This window comes from Pangasianodon hypophthalmus, chromosome 16 (genome assembly GCF_027358585.1).
Source record: "Pangasianodon hypophthalmus isolate fPanHyp1 chromosome 16, fPanHyp1.pri, whole genome shotgun sequence".
In the NCBI taxonomy this organism is placed as follows: domain Eukaryota; kingdom Metazoa; phylum Chordata; class Actinopteri; order Siluriformes; family Pangasiidae; genus Pangasianodon; species Pangasianodon hypophthalmus.
The window spans coordinates 21472522-21492839 of NC_069725.1; the positions used below are offsets into that span (position 1 = coordinate 21472522).

The window sequence follows — 20318 nt, forward strand, 5'->3', positions numbered from 1 at the left end:
ATGATTGATACATTTAATGTGTGAATCTATTTAGCATCTTATGCTTGAAACATTCTTGTCCATGAGTCATCCATTACAGGTTGTAAAAAAGTACATTTTAGTTGAACATTCACGCAACCCAGTTACTGGAACACATTCACTACGAGGAAATATTCGGAATATTCCAGATATTTGGATATCCGAATTTCCTGAAGATCACGAGAAGAAGAAAAGTTCTATCTTTTTTTTTCTTTTCAATTATATTATGAAATTGACTTTGAAAGTACAACCTAGTTACACAAATTATATATATAATTTTCAAGTAAATCATTAGAATGTCCTTAATGTCTTCATGCTATTAGCATGGATGCTAGTTAAGCACATTTTGCCTATTTGTGTACTAATTCTATGCTAAACAACTCAACCTGTTTCTCATGTTACTCATTTGTGTGCAAAATGAAAATGAAAGTTTTAAATGAAAGTTTTCTTAGATTTATAGTTGAGAAATAAAGTTTATTAGCCCTATACTGTGTATCGCCCCAGTGCAGAAGTCTTATGCACCCTATTTTTTTTTAGTACAAACTTTGTTATAGATTTTTATTTCATGACTTCTACATTATTGATTCAGTACAAAAACTTTTTAGATTTCCAAACATTAGATTTCCAGCACAAAAAGAGATGTTGCAGAAAAATGTTTGAATGTCAGTAAAGAAAGCAGTATATTACATAAGAGACACTTTTCAGAAAAAAAAGACATAATGAAGGCTGTTGGGTTTTGCCGCAGAAATAAAGAAGCGAGTGGACAGTCAAAGTCTCCAGAAGAACTGTGGCTGCTTGCAAGATGCTCAGTAACACTTACAGCTCATTTCCTTATAAAACTGCACACATTGTACCTGAAACTACTCTTTTTTTTAAAGCAAAGGATCATCTCACCAAATATCGACTTTGTTTCATTTATTATTGTTTACTGCTCTTTATAGTAATTTTTAATATAGAAACATTTAATTTCATTATTTTTGAAGTCGGCTTTGCTCTACAGCATTCCTTTGTATGTGCCTCAGATTTCTATACAATACTTTATTCTACAGTACAGTACAGTATTCTTTATTAACTTGTATGCCGACTTTTTGCCATCAGTCTCCTTCTTTGAGAGCCTTTGAATCCTCTCAGTAGCCTACCTTTCTGCACATTAGATTGGATCTCCCAGTGGTCCCATTTATCAGATTTATGGCACTCAGCTCTTCTCAGTTAAACAAAAGTCTTTTGTTTTACAGGTCCATGTCACCTGCATGAAATGTCCAGCTTTTATTTGCTGTTTCTTTCTCTTTAACTCTTAAATTAAATTTACCCTCTACATGCCCTGCATTGAACATGCTACAAGCATCATATCCTTGAAGTTCATACTTATCAAAGTGTTCAAAAACATGGAACCCACTCTGAAAAGCTTTCAACCTCTCTTATACGTTTTTCTACAATTTTCAATTTTCCAATGCAAGGACATACATCTGAGATTGTTTTCAATTTCAAATATCACCTGAATTCAGTGCATGTTTTTATTTAAAGATTTTTGTTTTCTCATTTTTTTCAGGAAACCTGTAAGTGGTTTGACCTTTATCCACCCTGTATTCTCAATTCTTCACTGATTCCACCTCATCCGTTGTCATAGTGACAGTATCCTATTTATGTGTGGTTGAATTTGTGAAGGCGTTGGCCTCCGCTGCTGTCCGGGCTGCACTCTGTGCCCTCCGTGTGACTTTCCTGCAGTACCTTCAGTCAATGTTTCTGGCCAACCTCCTCAGAAATGCTCAGTGTCATTGTTATGATATATGTGTGGCAGCCTGGGAAAAGTCTTGACATGGTCACATTTTATGCTGTATATTCTGAAAACAACAAGCTTTTCTGAAACGAAATGAAAAAATTCTCTTTTGCGCAGAAATAAAGTTCTAGCATTTTACCCCCAAAAGTTGCATTTAATTTAAAAATTGCCTTTAAAGATTTAATTCTAATTCCACTCAAAGAAGCTCCGCCTACCTTGACATTTTCATATAACATAATCTACTTATGGCAAAAACAAAATTAGTGCTGCATTTTAAAGAATTCTACATTTATAACAGGAAATAAATTCTCACTTTGATTATCAACATCGTCTGCATCAGTTTCTGTCTCATCACCTGAGGTACAAATCACTCACCATATTTAAACACGCGTCTCATTGTCTTCTGTCTGGCTAGCTAAATTTCTTGATATTAATGTCTTTTTATTACATTATTTAAACATTGTAAAACATTGTAAGTGCTCTTCTCTGTTTTGATGATGAAGTGACAGCGCAGGAGCACTGCGGACATTTTAACAGCTGGGATCTCATTATAAAATGAATTGATTAGGATTATGTCCATTTTGCTATATGTAACTCTTCAACAACTTGATCAAAGCCTGGCATTCACTGTGTGAGGAAATCACATATAGCTAGCAAGGTTTTAGGCATCTTTAGGCAAACTGAAGAAGAAAGAAAGAAATTGTAGAAATATACTTTTGGTAGAAAAACTCAGTTTTGGCACAATTCTTCACCATTTGTGGCTGTTTTTACAGAATTCAGATGCCATCTGATGGGTTTTCCTAGACCACCACACATCCTGATAGGAGGACTATATAGAATTGTAATTTTCAGCATTCATGGCAATATATATGTAAGAAAGCAACATGTTCACCTATGAACAGCTTATTTTTTGCCTGGCCTTTTTTTGTAATCCAATACCTGACCCTTGTCACACCCCTGGCTCACCTTGAATGCCTTCCCAAGTGGTGCTCCAAAACAATATTTAGTTTAGTAGCCTAATTATTACCAGTATAATTGTAAGCTAGTATTTGTACACATCCATAGCCTAATGAAAATGAAATGTGTGTACCAATTTGAAAAATGGACTGAATGTATGACTAGAGTATCCGCTGACACGGAAGTGTGTGTAGTCCAACTAATGGGCAACAGCTCACCAAATCAGATTACAAACGGAGAGAGGTATACTTGCCTGACATAGTCCTGAGAATGTCAGCATCATTAATGGTAGCATGTCAGTTGCTAAAGCAAGCTGGCATTGCTCACCACAAAGTCCAGCATTGTCAAGCTTCAGTAGCAGCAGAATGCAAGCACTTGGATATCGACAAGCAAGAAGGTCACGCTATTCCTGCCTTGAATATTCAATTCAAACTCATTCATCCTCACCCACAGTCACAGATTTTACTGTGATAGGATGCACCAACTGGAAGCATGCAGTGCAATGTGGCAAAGCAGAGAATAAGCAGGATACGTCAAGGGAGGAGATGCATGCACATGAGTATAAACAAATTTCCATTTGTTAATGAAAATCAGCTGAATTGACACTTCCTGACTGTCAGAATAAAAGAGCAGTGCGAAAGCTTTAACCAGAAAAACCTCAACAACACAAACCATCTGTCCATTGTTTTAGCCATCAGAATTGTTTGAACATGTTGTGGTTGATTTCTCTACAAATTCTGTTCAAGGGAGAAACTCTGACCAAATTTACCAGTGCTGGATCTTGTTTTTACAGCTTCCGATTTGCTACAAACATTTGATGAAATATAAACCCCTGGGGTAGATGTGCATGATGCCACAGCAGAGCCACAGGTTTAGGTTCATTGCATACATAAAATTAAATCTTATGCATAAAATACTCATACATCTCGATGTTGAGTGCTGCCTCATATCCCCAGGGTTCGATCCTGAGCTTGGGTTACCGTCTGTGGAGTTTTGCATGTTCTCTTTGTGTCCTTGTGTGTTTTCTCCAGGTTCTAAGGTTTCTTCCAACCTCCTAAAAACATACTGGTAGGTGAATTGGCTTGTGCATGTGCATGGTGCCCTGCAACAGAATGGCATCCCATCCACGGTGTATTCCCACCTCGCTCACGATGTTCCCAGGATCCACAATGGAGTCCTCTGGTGAATGAAGCTGTAAACTCTATGGTACTTTCAGATCTATGGATCTTCAACATTCCTGATGGTTTCCCAAGTGAAAATCTTATTCGATCTTACAAATGCAATCATTGTGGAGACAGATTACATAGTGGACAATCAATTCTTTGTAAGGAGTAGGGGTGTAATGCAAGACCACCATCTGAAACATCGGTTTGGTGCTCCAAATATCTGTATATGTTTTTGGATGAAAGAGGTGGGCATGACCTAATTTTTCTTTTTGCCTTTTAACTTAAGTTAAATATGAACCCTATCCCCATGCCCCAAAAACACTGAAAAAAAAAAAAAACATGCAGAAAAGGTAGCAGTGTCAGTATGGTGTGTGAATTCTGGATCTGACCGTTCCTCAACCTCAGCTACATCACTCTAGTTCATAACTGGTCTCAACTAGAGATCTGCGTGGAATTTTTTTTAAATCCTATTTGCGCAGTTAGTGTTTTTTTGTCCCTGCCCATGACATATACTTTATTTTATAATGAACATATATTTTAGAATGAATTAAGTTGCTTGTTTTCCAAAATATAAACAAACTATTAGCCTAATTTAAACCACCACAACCTAGTACCTCCTATTCCTGTCTGTTTTTGTATCTGTTTAGAACACATTATCTGTTCATTATGAATAATGTATTTGTCTTCAGAAACCTCTCTAGCAAGCAAGGAGCCATGGAGGAATCTTCTTCCCAGATGAGAGGAAATGAACAAATGAACAACCTCTAAAACAATTACAAGACTTGGAATGACACCAGGTGTATTGACACCACTTAAACTTGCATTGATTTTCAGTGACACTACAGCACTTTGTGAGAATTCATGTTTAAAACTAAAGAACTTTCTCAAACTGCTGATGCAGCATGCTTTATTGGCACGAGACCCATTTAATCCAACAGGAACGTGTGTTGGAGAAAGACAACCAGGAAATGCAAGGGTAAGTGGAAAGACCTTGTACTAAAAAGCAATGCTGGACAAGTAGAGACACTATGTTTAACTACAATTTCCAGCAGTGTGATGGTCCTTTTTAGGTTTTCAGGATCACCCTATAGGTTATAAAATGTGTGTGTATGTGTGTGTGTGTGTGTGTGTGTGTGTGTGTGTGTGTGCGGTGTTTTAAATAAATAAAACAGAGTGAACTGACCAAAATGTGATACTTAGCACTGCTGCAGTTTTGCTGCATTCTTTTAAGAAACAGGAGATACAAATCTTAAAATGTTAATGCATCATAAGATATAAGAACCAATCATATTCGAGTATGCAAATGAAGGCAATGAAACACCAGTTTACCAGGGGAAGGAGGTGGGTGTGCAGGCGTGGAGGTGTTTCCAGCTTCGATTTCTGGATTCTTTGATAAGGTTAAGAAAAAAAAAAAAAAAGAAAAAAAAAACCCTTAAGGACAAGGATAGAGTGATTGATATATTTAAGATGTATAAATAATGAGAAGTGTATTTAAAAATTAACATTTTGTAAACCTTTTTTCAACCTTCAACCCATGTATGTAAAATAACTCAGAGACACATACACTTACTGCTCACTTTATTAGGAATACCTGTACACCTGTTCATTCATACAATTATTAAGATTGGAAAAACATTAACTCAACTTTTTCTCATCTTCAGCTGTCCAGTTTGCTCACTGTAGCCTCAGATTCCTGTTCTTGGCTGACAGGAGTGGAGCCCGATCTTCTTCTGGTCTACTGCTGTTGTAGCCCATTCTCCTGAAGGTTTGACATGGTGTGCATTTAGAGATGCTTTTCTGCTCATCATGGCTGTCAGGTGGAACCAGTCTGGCCATTCTCCTCTGACTTGACTTCTCTGTAACCCTCGTTTTGGTCACATTGTGCTCTGCAATATATTTTCCTGAGGTAATTACAGGTAGTGTACATTTCCATCGGAATGTGTTGGCCTATAATGGGCTTTATGTACAGAGCAAACTGGCTATTTTGTTATTCTTGTCTAATAATATTTTTGTGTGTTCATTCATTATTCATCATTACAAAGCATGCTCTTCAACACATTTTTATCACTGATTTTTTGTTCACTTCCTAAGAAACCACACACACAGCCATTTGTTATGTATGACAGACTGTGTGAAAGTGTTATGGTGTTTTGCCACACTCTCTGTCAGAGCTGATTCAGTGCAGTGGAGCTGATATTCAATTCAATTTCATTTATATGGCACTTTGAAGAATGGATATTGTCACAGAAATGTGCTTATAGATTTAGAGCACTAATGAGCAAGCCAGAGGTGTCGGTGAGAAGAAGAAATTCAATAAGGAGGAAACCTTAAGAGGAACCAGACTCAAAAGGGAAACACCTGATAGTGGGATCATTACAGTATACAGGTGTAGAGGAGAGACAAACAGTACTGTTGAAAGGATATTCAGTATGAACAGATTGTGAATAAGAGTCTTGGAATGAGTACAGGACAGTCTTTATGATTACAGCAGCAGGTCTTAGGAACAAATCTATTCTAGGTGAGATTATCCACTGAAGCAAGGGCAGACATTCATTTTGGGAAATGCAAATATTTAGGGTATCCATGTGGCACCATCCACAGCATCAGATGGAGAGTTACAAGTGTAGAAAACTTGAAGCAGAAGGTTTATATTATTACACTCATTCTAATACGTTATCATTTCTATAGTAAACTTGCACAGGGTATTGTGGACGTTCTACATAAACAGATTAAAAATATGCGTAATCATTAATATGGTGAAGTTGTTGTTGTTAGGAGATGTTTATTTGACATTTTTGGAAAGGAGTCTCCAGTGTCAGCACTTTGCAACCATTAGAGGTAAAGCTGTAACTTTCACTTTTCCTTCACAACAGAGGGCTTTGCGGTTTTCGGTTTCTTAGTAACATGACAAGCTGCTTTTCTAGGCAGAAAGACAGAGACGCTGGAGAGACGTCAGTAAATGACTGATTATAGCTGCTACAGCATAAGTCATCACAGGTATCATTTAGTGTATTTTGTGTATCATTTGTGGATGTTGAACAACATTAAAAGTATAAGAAGAATAAAGCACTTCAGGATGTGCTGTTGTTGGAAATTAATCAACTTTGTGTTGCATTGCAGCATCCTATCATTGAGTAACTTCTTATAAGAGCATACCCCAAGGGTTTTATTCCTTACTAATATGATTGAATTAGCATTAGTTCATTAGAAATAAAGGACAATCAGGTGTAGGTGGTGCGACGCAGTAAGGTCAGTGTGCTCCTAACAGTTTTTAAAGAACACTTTCTGTACCTTACAGTCTATTTATTTCTTTTGTGTAATGTCACTTTATCTGTGGCGGTGGCGGAGAATCACGGCATGGTGCCTGTGCTAATTTCCCTCCAGCGCTTTCCACTCATCAAACACATTCAGTGATAAAGATAGACAATGGCATTTACACTGGGCCCTTCTTTTCACCCGCTGAGACTCGGCAACAGTTCTGCAGCCCACGTCCCTTCACTCCCACACACACAGTGTTGGTTTTTCCAGTTGAACGGAAGGATGGTGAGTCTGAAGATGGAGAGACAGCCAGTGAATGGTGCTTTCTCCACTGACGTGTTAAACACCTAGGAAACACGAACACTCAGCTGCTAACGTGATTTATGCCACCCAGGAAGAAGGACAGATGATATAGGAGCAAATAATTTGTCTGTGTACAGCATGAGACAGCGGTATGATCATGGGTTCTGTGTGTGTGTGTGTGTGTGTGTGTGTGTTTGTGCACACATGTGTGTATGTGGGCGTGCTATGCAAGCGATAGTGTCTCCAATGTGAGACAACAATCTGCCTCCACACGTCAGTCACCTCTTCCTCTAGGCCTAGGTTTTAGCATGCACACACACACACACGCACATTTGTCTTCAAATGAAGACTTATTACACTTACAAATATGTAAGTAAAGGTAAAAGACCTTTTGTTGTTGTCCCTCACAACAACCTACCTGTATGTTTGAAGTAAATAATTCGATACATTTTCATGTTTTCATGCATTAACGCATGAATCCATTTAACATCCCACAAACATTCACTCAACCTTGTTACCTGAAATACTTGGAATATTCCAGATATTTGGCTATTCAAATTTCCTGTACATCATGGAGAGAAGGAAACTGAATAAAGCCAAACACAATGCTGACTAGCAAACTGCTAATATATGGAGAGATATTCTCACTCTTCTTATTTCGCCACCACCGTGCTTCTTTCTGTTCTGACTGCTCAGTAAATACTACAGAATGGATGGGAAAATGAAAAAAATAATTTGAAAGTACATTTTTAGAATGTCCATAATGTCCTCATATCATTAGCATGGATGGTAGTGAACTGCATTTTGTCTGTTTACTAATTCGATGCTAAAACATCAAATCTGTTACTTGTTTAAGAGCAAAATGCAGCCAGTCAGCAAAGAAATCATGTGAAAAATGAGAGATTGTTGTCTGAGATGGGGGAACACATTCTGTAAATGCATGTTTTCTTAGATTCAATTTGACTAAAAAGGATTAAAAAAAATAATAATATAAAAAAAAACATTTTAAGAGTTAAAAGAAGTTAAGTTGCACCGCTATCATGATGGCCCTGGTGGCATTCTTAGACTCTGAGCATGAGGATATGTTTTTGACTGAGATTATTTATGTAAGTCACTTTAGATATGAGCATGAGCATAAAATGTAAATGACTGTCAGTTAAAGCACAGTCACACACACACACACACACACACACATTAAGGCATGAAATGGTAAATCATTACACAAGTGAGCATATGTTAAGCCTGACTTTCACTGTAATGTATCCTTGCATTGCTTTTTTGTCAGACAGGCAATGCTCCACTAATTCTCTCTCTCTCTCTCTCTCCCTCTGTCTGTCTCACACACACACACACACACACTCACATAAATCTTTCATGTCCGTGAAACTCACATGTCTGTGCACATGCACTTGAGGGTTGAGGCAAAGAGATACACACATCCTGGAAGAGGAATCTCTCTCTCTCTCTCTCTCTCTCTCTCTCTCACACACACACACACACACACACACACATATAAACACTAATCAGTCACATGCATTTGTGATTGCAAACTGAATGTCCATAAGTCTGGGCAAAGATCACTGAGACACTCCTCGTACACAGGATGTTATTCCACAGGGGGTCACATTGTTCAGTCATAAGACAAGAAACATTAAACACAGTCATTTCATTGCCTTGTCCACAGTATTACAGGAACAAAATGTTATGCGATAACAATTTTACAACTTGTACACCTTTTTAAGTGGAAATAATTTGTGTAAATGTGTATAAACATGTAAAATCATGCTTATGTTGCAATATTACCAGCCAAATATGACACCCTGTTATCATTCACATGTTTACTCCGATATAGATTATATAACTGTGTAATTACAATCGTTTAACATCAATAATAAACCATTTCAGGATTATATGCATAAAAGTGGTGTATAGTTTTATGTGACTTCTTTCTTTTTTAAAAAAAAATAAATAAATAAAACTCTCATACTGATCATCTTCTTTTTGAAATAAATGGCTCTGGTCATGTGATCAATTACATCACCCACATAAGAATGTGCAGATGAAATCAAAGCAACCTGTAATTTCATTTATAGCTCACTTTTGCAGAGGAACATGCCTGGGGGGGAGGTTTACTTTTTTTCTTGTGGAACAACAATACAAATGCAGCCTTAAAAGTACTACTGATCTTTAAATGCTTTCTTTTCTTTTTTTAAATTAACTAAAAAAGTAAACGTTTGAGAAATCCAATTTGGGATGCAAACACACTAAGACTGAAATATCAGCCATTTCTATTTAAAACCTTCTTGAACTTCTTGTAGATTGGAGGTTGGATTGCCTTAATGCAACATGCAATATGCAAGAGAGCTGAATAGACTCAAAGAATAAGATTAAAATAGTCCAGGTGAATAAAAATTGAGGTTCAGGGACCAAGTGCAATAACCTGCTGTCACGTGATGCAAAGATTTTCCTGGTGCCTGGAATAGTCATTATTTTTATTAAATGTTATATTATTTACAAATAATAGAAAATATTGAATCACATTCTAGGCATCCTTTTTCATTTTTAGCTTGCGCTTTTTAATGATTTAAGATTATTTATATTATGTACAAATGTTCTTATAAGGAAGCAAACTCTCTGCGGCTTATTTATTTATTCATATATTTATATATTTACAATATCACCAAGTTCATAAGGACTGGATTGTTTACCTCTTCGCTGGCTAGAGGATGACGTCAGGACACACCCCTAAACGTGTATGCTGGTGTAGTCAGTGGAGTTCCATTCGCCCAATCCGAATCGAGCTGTCATCCTGGCGGACCAATCCGCGACGAGGGCATTCACAGAGGTTGGCTGTGATTGGCTGCCGGTGAGAGAGGGTATGTCGACACGCAGCGCTGCTGAGCCGAAGGGCGGGGCATAGCCGAGTCGATGATGTCCACCTCTTTGGTGGTTGACGAGTAGAGAAAAAATTACATATATATGTATATACACCCATTTTGTGTGGAATTAACGTTGAGTTTGAAGTGAAGACCAGTATTTGGATGGTTCGAAAGTCAACTCGGATCTCCCCTGGTAACGTATACTTTTATTGTGCTGTAGTTTTTCATGGAGAAACGTTTGACCGAGTGAGTTTGGCGTGTGGCGGAGCTCCCAGTGCAGTTCTGCTAAACGGCTAGCCATGCTGACACACATAAACACTGCTAACGTCCACACTTACACACTACCGCACTTCGTAGTGCGATGGAATAGTACGCTCATTACACTGGCCCACTGTTTGTGTACACTCTGTAGTGCGGTAGTGTGAGTTAACAGTCCTGTTAAGCAGAAAGCGCCTTAGTTTCGTTACTGCTACAAAAAATGCGCCAGGAAACTTGTCTTAGGTGTTTTTTTTTTAGCTTTGCTAGCTTTTCTGTTGCACAAAACAGATCTGAAAGTCCAAATAATCTCTCAAAACACTAAAAATGGACGAGCTGCTGAGGACTGCACTGTTTTACTGTTTTAAGTTAGCTAGTTTTGATTTGCTAATTAATTAATGTGTATAGAGTGATGTACGGCTATACATCACTCTGACAAAGTGTTATTTCTGTATAAATATGTTTGGAAAACTTTCACAGAGTTGCCTGGATACATTTTGGGCAACTTGGAGCCCTAGGTTCAAGCAGCTGCAGGTAGGACAGGAGCAGGCAGGCAGGCAGGAGCAGGCAGGCGGGCAGAGGAGCCGTGCAGCGGGGCTTCATCCCAAACAGATCCATAACCCCTTCCCCATGCGCACTCTGCGCGCTCTGAAGTCATCTTCTGGAGACCCTTAAGTAGTGCACTTTATCTCCTAAAAAGAGCTGTTTGGAATTTAGCCATTTTTTCTCCATATGTGGGCTTTGGCTGTTTCTGAAATTATTTATTATTTATTTTATTCTCAATAATATGAATGAAAGCAGTTGTGTTATTGCATTCCGTTTGGTTGAGTGAAATGTTTTTAAAGTCGAAAATTAGTCGTTTTTATTAAAAAACAAACAAACAAACAAACAAAAAAGGACTCAAACATTGCAGTAACTGATAGATATTTAGAAATAAGCCTCATAAATACACAACTGTCTCAAGATTTGATTTTTTAAATATGAATGTATCAGTATTTATGCCTTTCGTCTAATAAAAACACATGAAATATTATTAACTTAAAAAAAATCACAAACAAAATTTTTTTCCCAGCTATTTGAATCTCTTTGATATTGCCATGACAAAAAAATTGGCCTTTTTAATAATTTTAATGCAGCAAAGTTAGTTGAATTTTTTTATACTGCTCACAGCTATGACCAAAGTCACACCGGATGATCATTTAAACCAAATGTTTGAAATGTTATCATGAGAATCATACAGAATTTGTTTTTACACTCAGGCAAAGAAAATAAAAAGCATAATTTATTTTCAGTTTTACTTTTTTTAAGTAGTTAGATTGGATAGCTAGATTCGACATCATGTTTCCTATAAAGACGATATAAATGTGTAATTACACTCATATGCTCTTACATGCAACAAAACGCTGGCATAAGTTTTATCTTATGTCCCCCGATACAGATCGTCTTCTTTCTCAAGTGCATGTCTGACGTAATCGACTCTGGTCATGTGACCGATTACACCACCCACATAACAATGTGAAGAGGAAACGCAACGCAAGACAAACCTGCAATATAGTTAATAGCAAATAACTTGCTTAGGGAAAAATAACTTTCTGGATTTGTAATGCATTTTAGTTCACCCATCTGACAACACGTTAAATAGATTCTCAGTCTTCAGTCAGGATAGTAAAGTCACTTCGTAAAGGTATGTTTATGTTCTAATTATTATCCGATAACTTTAATGACGTTCCTCTAATTAAAAGTACAAAAGACGTTCTCTTGTTAAACATAATTAAACCTCAGTTTAATACTGTTTTCTGAGCATACAACAGGGGTATATTTAGTCCTTTCTGTTCTTTAAGTGGTTCTGGATGTAGGAAAGTTTTTTGCATGTTATTAAATGTGACATTGTTCCATGTATTAGATCTTTTTAAGTATTAAATCAATAGCTAAAGTTTGGCAAGAACTGAGAACACTCCATGTTGTCCATATTATCCACCTGTATACCATAGCGCTGTTGAATTCTCCATTCTGATTGGTCAGAAGGTGTCAATTATGTTTCCGGGTATTCCGTATATTCCGTTGTAATACTTTCCCGTTTCTGTAGTAACAGGGAGTTCACAGGGACTACACTTAAATCGATTAAAAATAAAATGTGTTATTGTAGATATGGTGAAGCTTTCCCAACATTTAGTGTAGCTTTAAATGGATAAAAAGTACAGCATGTCGCACTTTTATAAAACATCATAATCAGTGCCAAATTCCTGTGGTATAAGAGGAATAAAACACTTCAGGATGTGCTGTTATCGGAAAACTTTATGGTGGTGACAGGAACTCCACTTTGTGTGAGGCCGTATCTTGTTTCCCCGTCATTGATTATTTTCCAATAACAGCATGCCACCAAGTAGCTAGCTTATAATCTAATGACATAATATGATTATCAGAATAAATTATGTCACAATTAAAAAAAAAAAATATGTTTTTACAAACTCACTAGAAGCTGCTGATGTGGTGTTAAAATTTTGTACTTAATTTTTAAAAGTGTTTATTTATTTTTTTTACAGTTTTCTAATTATTTTCTTCTTTTCAGTGTTAACTATTTATGTAGTTATTTATTTAAAAAATGTAATCTTCTCTTCATTGAATACATAAAAAAATTTAGCATGTTTCAAAATTTTTAATTAAAATTTTTTATTTTATATAGACATAAAATAAAGTGTTATCAAACCATTTTTTTTGTTTGTTTGTTTTTTTGCTGGCAGTTTGTGAGCATACTTCACCTATACATCGAGATAAATGTCACTTATCGTAGAAATGCCTGCGAGAACCGTGAAATCATACTGTTGTCATATCAGCCAGTGTTTTATTCCTTATCTGTGACAATTCTGCCTCTTTTTATAGAAGCGCAGCAAAGACAATGAAGCTGTGATTGCAGCTTGAATCTCTCGCTAAAGTTTTGACCAGAGAAGAAGGAGTTTTGCTCCATTGGCACATCGGGTGTTTGTTTGTCGAGCAGTGTGCGGTAACCTCTGATCCCTGTGATGTAACTCTGCTTGTTTGCATCTCCGCAAAGTTTTTGGCTGCGCGCGGGGTTCCAGTTTGCATTGTGAACAAACACACACACACACAGACATACACACAGACACAGGTACAGTCACTCCGATGCAGTAACACACGAATTGTGATCTTACACGCTTTTTTCGAGCTTCTAGAGCCGTTAAAGCGGTTGGAGTGTGCAGACGTAAACAGGAATCAGCGTGGGCTCGTGTGCAGTCCTGGCACCAGCCGAGCAGGAGGGGATGTGGCAGCTCTGGCATTGCTCACACTCCTTAACCTGCGTTTACGCACTGATTCTAATCTGCTCGTTTTATTTCTTTTTCTGCCCAATGTGTATCAGATCTTTTCCTGGAAGCAGGAAGCAATTAGGTCTAATCAGCCCGTTCCTCTTCTAACCGGAATTCATTTCTGCAGTCTTTTATGCAAACCTTCACCACATGTTCGATAACGTGGTTCAATCTATAAACCTCAGCAAGGGTCCGTGTACAGAAAGGAAATTTGATTTGATTTGATTTGTTTTGATTTGAACGTTTTGCCGTGTTGTTTAAATGAATAGCCTTAAGACTTAAGACTGGAACAAAAGAGTTGAGTTGGGAGTCACGTTTCCTGGCCTTCCGTACTGATAAATTTCATGCTGAAATAACAGCATGAAGTAAAAACAAAAAAAAAATGTTTAAAATAATAATAATACTAAAAATACTCTTCAGAATACACAACAGCAATAGAATAGAGATGGCACGATACCACTTTTTTTCCTAATACTGAAATTGTGACTATAAGTTAATATCTGATATTATTTTCTTTAAAAGTTCTACTAAGTTTTAAAATGATAAAAAAAAAAAAAAACAAGAAAATGGAACCACAGGAAAAATACATAACTAAAAACATGACTTACACAAAACTGCAGCTTTCACAAAACAATCACTTGCATTGTAAAGTATAAATGTAATAGAAATGAATCCTAACCCAAAAAAAAAAATACCATCAAGTCTCTTTATATGTAAACATTTCCTGTTCCAAAAAAAAAAAACCTTAAGAGACTTAAGAAAAAAAAAAGTCTAATTCTTGGAAAAAAACTCTAATTCTTGGAAAAGTTTAATTCCAGTCTTTTCCATTTGTTACAGGATTGGATCAGATTTTTTTTCTCGGATATCTCATCCACCATTTTGTCTGGTCCTGGGTATCGGATCGATGCTAACCCTACACAGCAATTAGTTTGTAGTTTCATGTTGAGGTTTTTCTTTTTGTTATGTCTCCTGCTTTTACAGAAATGCAAGACTGGAATTAAATAATAATATTCTTCTGTGAACGGAACAGCTTTCAGTCGCTAGACAAACACATCTATGAGTCATGCATCTTTTATTTCGGCTACACAAAGTTCCACACTTCCTTGAAAAACCTTTATAAGAGCTGCAAGCATTCATTATTTTATCGACTATTCATTATCGACTAATCTCTCGAAAGCTCTCTTAGTGAAGTATGAGCGTTTATGCTTCTAATCATATGTAAAACTCAGGAAATTGACTTTTTAAAATGTGATTAATTCCTGCTGGAGTTGCTGAAATACTTTACTGTATTTTGTGCTCAGTCTCATACAGTCAGTTAAGTAAGGAATAAAACACAATCAAGGCATGCAGTTAAAGGAAACTAATCAATGATGCAGTGGTGTGACGAGGCCCAACATGAAGCAAGTGTTTTAGTCCGTTTATACCACAGCAATGTGCAAGTTTTATTTATTAAAGAGTGACACATTTATACTATTTTTTCAGTTTGTAGTTACATTTAACTATCTAAATTGTTGCGGATCATCCAAGAAACAAGATATTTCCTGTTATCACCTCTCTTTTCTCTCTGGAAGCTAATTGGACAAAAAAATTCAGAGTGTCACGTTAACAAGAAACCACATAGTGCAAATTCCTCCATCGTGAAGGCTGAAAACTGACTATTACAAAGCGCTGACACTGGAGACTCCTTACAAAATTTGCTAAACAAATGTCTCCTCATAGAAAAGTTCCCTTGTAAGTTGTAATTAGAAAAATACCAAATTATTAAAACGAGTGTTTTAATACAAACCTCGCAGACGGAGCTATTGTCAGAGCTGAATCAGCACCTTCTGACCAATCAGAATCGAGAATTCATCAGCATGGTGGTATACATTTTGGTATGTCAGCATTGCGGTGCTCCCTCATTTTTCCGTATTCATATAGTGGAATAACGTAAAGGTGCCTTTTGCGTGGTTTAATAAACTGGAACATTCATAAGCATTTATTAAAACATTTTCTCTCCACAGTTCTCCGTCGCACAATGAAAATCTTTGTACATTTTGCGTTTGCTGCCTTTATCTCAGACAGACACAAGGCTCTGGAAGGCGAGATTTTCATACTGTGCATTCATTCACATTGTAAGTGACAGCTCAAATTAATAACCTGTATTAACATCTCAAAAAAAAAAAAAAAAGCTCTGAGTTTGGTTCTGCTTCACTTACTGGAGGTTTTATTTTTTGTTAATTCAGTGAGCAGTTTACTCTTTAAAGGGGCAATATGGCAAAAATATCAAATTATCAAAAATATATTAAACTTTCATCCAAACTGTGTTTAAAAAACAGTGTTTAAAAAACTATGAAAAATGGAGTATACAAAAATTAAATGGGAAAAAAAATTACATTCTAGTAATATATTTATAAAAAAGCTTTATTTTTAGATTCAGTGCAAAATTTCAACATTAAATCCGTTATTGTTGTTTTAAAAGAAAGAGAGAGGGGGCGGGGTCATTCTGAAAGAGGCCGTCAGTATAGAAGTGTTTCATCATAAGATAAAGGTCATCACTTAGAAGAAGTGTAGGATTGATTTGCAGTGATGCTGTTTTTTTTTTTTTTATTTAAATTGTTGATTATATTATTTGATGTAGAAAATCCAGCATAATGGTATGAAATGATCCTTCACTACAAATATCATATTGTTATGTGGCTGTTAAGAAGAATTATCTAATAGTGAATGAAGTTGTCTATACTCTTAGGAGTCTATTTAAGTTGATTTTTTTTCTTGTTTTCTTCCAAGACACGTGACACTAACTGTCTTTTCAAGCTGCTATGTTAAAGGGCAGTGTAACACACTTGGGGAAAAGCGTTATCTGCCCTCTTCCGCATACACAAGCTCCCAGACACCCACGATTGGTTAGTGTCGTTCTGATTGACAAGGGAGAAATAGTAAAGCCGTCCCGCCCACCCAGAGAGCTCCCTTTTTATTCCAGCACTTTTCAACCACAGAACACATTAGGTCCAAATTCGAAGATTTGATTTAAGTGACCCAGCTAATAACTATAAGAACTCAATAATAAGTAGCTTTGATAATGGTGGGTTTTGATTTTCACTACTGTAAGAAATTAAAAAGATTGTAGATCCCCTGGCTATGCTTCACAGACCTCACTTTAAGAACCACAGCCGTAAAGGTCTGTGGCCTGCACTGGAGGTGTTTATGCTTGCGGTTTGCTTGTGTGACTTGATCCCAGATAAAGATTTTTTATTAAATTCAGCGTGGTTTATTAAATTCTCACTATATGTACTGTATGTTGTAGTGTAAACACTTGTGGCCCCCGTTACTAATACATGCTGTTGCATTTACAATGTGCTCATTAGACTTTTTTTATTTGAGCACATTATGTCCAAACGTTCCACGTGGAGGACCTCCCGTGTTCCCTGGAGATGCCAAGGTAACACCATGTTTTGCCTGACTCTTTTGCGTCTTCCCGTTACTAATTAGCCCAACACGTGACAGCATCCAGCAGAGATCTCACTACTCACCTCTTCCCCTGATGGGGTGCTGGTAATGTTTTTTTTTTTTTTTCAAATCCCTAAAAGTGTTTTATGATGGTGGGCCTCCAGACCTGCCCTGTAGTAGGTGACTTTATGAAAAGGGCTTAATGGCTTCCACATGGAAAGAGCAGCTATTTGCGGGATTGTGTAAGTGGAGGCTTGGTGTTGGTATGGCGCTAAAAAAGAAAAGAGCTAAGGTTGAGTTTGGGGGATGAGGTCACAACTTGGGACGCTGCATGGCAACAAAACAAATGCCAAATATTAAACATGTCCAGAGGTTTGAAGTAATAAGGTTATACTTTATTATGTTACTGTAATTGAGTATATTTTTTAAGTATCTGTGCTTTCCTTGAATTTTTCTTTTTGACCCTTACTTTCAGCATTTCCAAAGGAAAACTTGCTAGTCTGTTACTTTTGAACATCACTACGTTTCACTAGACTGTATTCATGCTACAACGTTCTACAGCTTCCCAAAGGTGCTCTGTTGGTTTCAGGTCTCATCACTGGGGAGGTCTTTGACTCGATGTCATGTTCATGTAGCCAGTTTGAGATGACTCATGCTGGAAGTAGCCGTTATAAGATGAGTAAATTGTGGCCACGTGGTCAGCAGTAATACTCAGATGGCATTCAAACAATGCTCAGTGGGTATTGGTAAAGGGCTCAGTGTGTGTCAAGAAAACATTCCCCACACCATTGCACCACCACCACCACCACCACCAACTTGAACTGTTAACAGAGCAGGTTGGATTCATGGATTCTTGCTGTTGATGCCAAATTCTGACTACCCTGCAAGACTGATCAGACCAACTATCCTCAACTGTCCAGTTCAGGTGAACTTGTGCCCACTGTAGCCTCTTGTTCTTGGCTGAGAGGTGTGGAACCTGATGCGGTCTTCTGCTCTTGTAGCCCATCCACTTCAAGGTTTGACATATTGTGCAATCTGAGATGCTTTTCAGCTTACCATGCTTGTAAAGAGTGGTGCTTGCAGAACTGAAGTATCGGCATCGATGTCTCTCTAAGCTAAATTGTGCAATCTGCGATGCTTTTCAGCTCAGCATGCTTGTAAAGAGTGGTGCTTGCAGAATTGAAGTACTGGCATCGATGTCTCTCTAAGTTGAATTGTGCGATCTGAGATGCTTCTCTGCTTACCACGCTTGTAAAGAGTGGTGCACGCAGAACTGCGGTATGGGCATCAATGTCTCCCTTAAGTTAAGAAGTGCATTCTGAGATGCTTTTCAGCTCACCACTTGTAGAGTGGTGCTTGTAGAACTGAAGTATTGACATCTATGCCTCCCCTAGGTTAAATTGTGCATTCTGAGATGCTTTTCAGCTCACCACGCTTGTAAAGAGTGGTGTTCGCAGAACTGAAGTATCAGCATCGATGTCTCCCTTAGGTTAAGGTGTGCATTCTGGGATAGTGAAGTGACTTGTGGCCAAGTATGGTGACCCATACTCGGAATTTGTGCTCTGCATTTAACCCATCCAAGTGCACACACAGTAGTGAACACACACACACACCGTGAACACACACCCGGAGCAGTGGGCAGGCTTTTTTGCTGCGGCGCCCGGGAAGCAGTTGGGGGTTCGGTGCCTTGCTCAAGGGTCTCACCTCAGTCGTGGTATTGAGGGTGGGAGAGAGCGCTGGTCATTCACTCCCCCCACCTACAATCCCTGCCGAACCTGAGACTCGAACCCACAACCTTCAGGTTCACCTTCGGGTTACAAGTCCGAGCCTCTAACCATTAGGCACGAGTGCTTTTCAGCTTACCACTCTTGTAAAGTGGTGCTCGCATAACTGAAGTATTGACATCGATGCCTTCCCTAGGTTAAATTGTGCATTCTGAGGTGCTTTTCAGCTCAACACACTGGTAAAGAGTGGTGTTTTCAGAACTGATGTATCGGCATCAAAGTCTCCCTTACGTTACGGCGTGCATTCTTAGATGCTTTTCAGCTCAAAACGCTTGTAATTTGAGTTACTGAAGCCTTTCTGTGAGTTCGGAACCAGACTGGCTATCCTCCTCTGACCTCTCTCATCAACAAGGCGTTCATTTTAAACATTTTGCACCAGCAGCTCTACAAGTCGTGTCTTTAGTGCACCTTATATGAGGTACATATGTAAGAATGAGCATGTTTTCTTTCTTTAAAAAAAAAAAAAGCTTTTACAGTAAGATGAGTCACAAAACATTTGATTTAATGGCTACTTAGTCATCAGTTTTAAATAAGTTGGTAATTTTGTTAGACACAAGATGGGCATTTCACATGAAAACGAAACCAGTTAGGGAGTTGTCAGGAACCACAGCATTTTTGTGCCATGAATCAAACGGAAAAAAACACCTCGGTTTGCACGCACATTGGGAGAGAGTTTGAATGAATCCTTGCTAAAAGTGGCCAGCGTTGAACACTGTTTAAAGGATGAGTGGAGCCACGGTTCAGTAGTCAGTACTAACGCAGTGTGTGGTCTGCTGGAAAACGGGTACACACACCAGTTTACTGTCTGACTCTCCCGTGTGTTTTTTCTCCTCTCATGATGCATATCATCGTTTTAATAAACAACACGTTTCTCATTGATTCGGCAGGACTCAGCCGTGCCGAACGTTCTCAGTGTGAAATGGTTGATTTTGTGTTTCTTTCTGATTGAGCTGAAGTTGTTTTTTTGTGCTGCTGCGAGACGTTAGACGTGGAGCGGTGCTTGCGGAGGAGAGTCTCCCCGCTGTGTGTGTCCTCGCCGCTGCAGGTGTTCTGTAGACGCTTCCCAACTTTAAAGCCAGACAGAGTTCATCCTGCGGACGAGAGCGAGACAGCCCTCTCCCTCTCGCCCTCGCCTTTCTCTCTCTCTCTCTCTCTCTCTCTCTCTCTCT

At 37.9% G+C, this 20318-nt stretch overlaps 1 protein-coding gene across 1 annotated transcript in view; it reads left to right on the plus strand.

The window, feature by feature from the left end:
- Positions 1–10251: 10251 nt before the first annotated feature.
- The window catches only part of vdra (vitamin D receptor a), a 71142-nt gene continuing 61075 nt past the window's right edge, over positions 10252–20318 (plus strand). Inside the window, exon 1 of the mRNA XM_026920124.3 lies at positions 10252–10551. Coding sequence (XP_026775925.1) covers positions 10521–10551 — 31 coding nt within the window. The 5' untranslated portion in view covers positions 10252–10520. The remainder of the gene's footprint in view (positions 10552–20318) is intronic.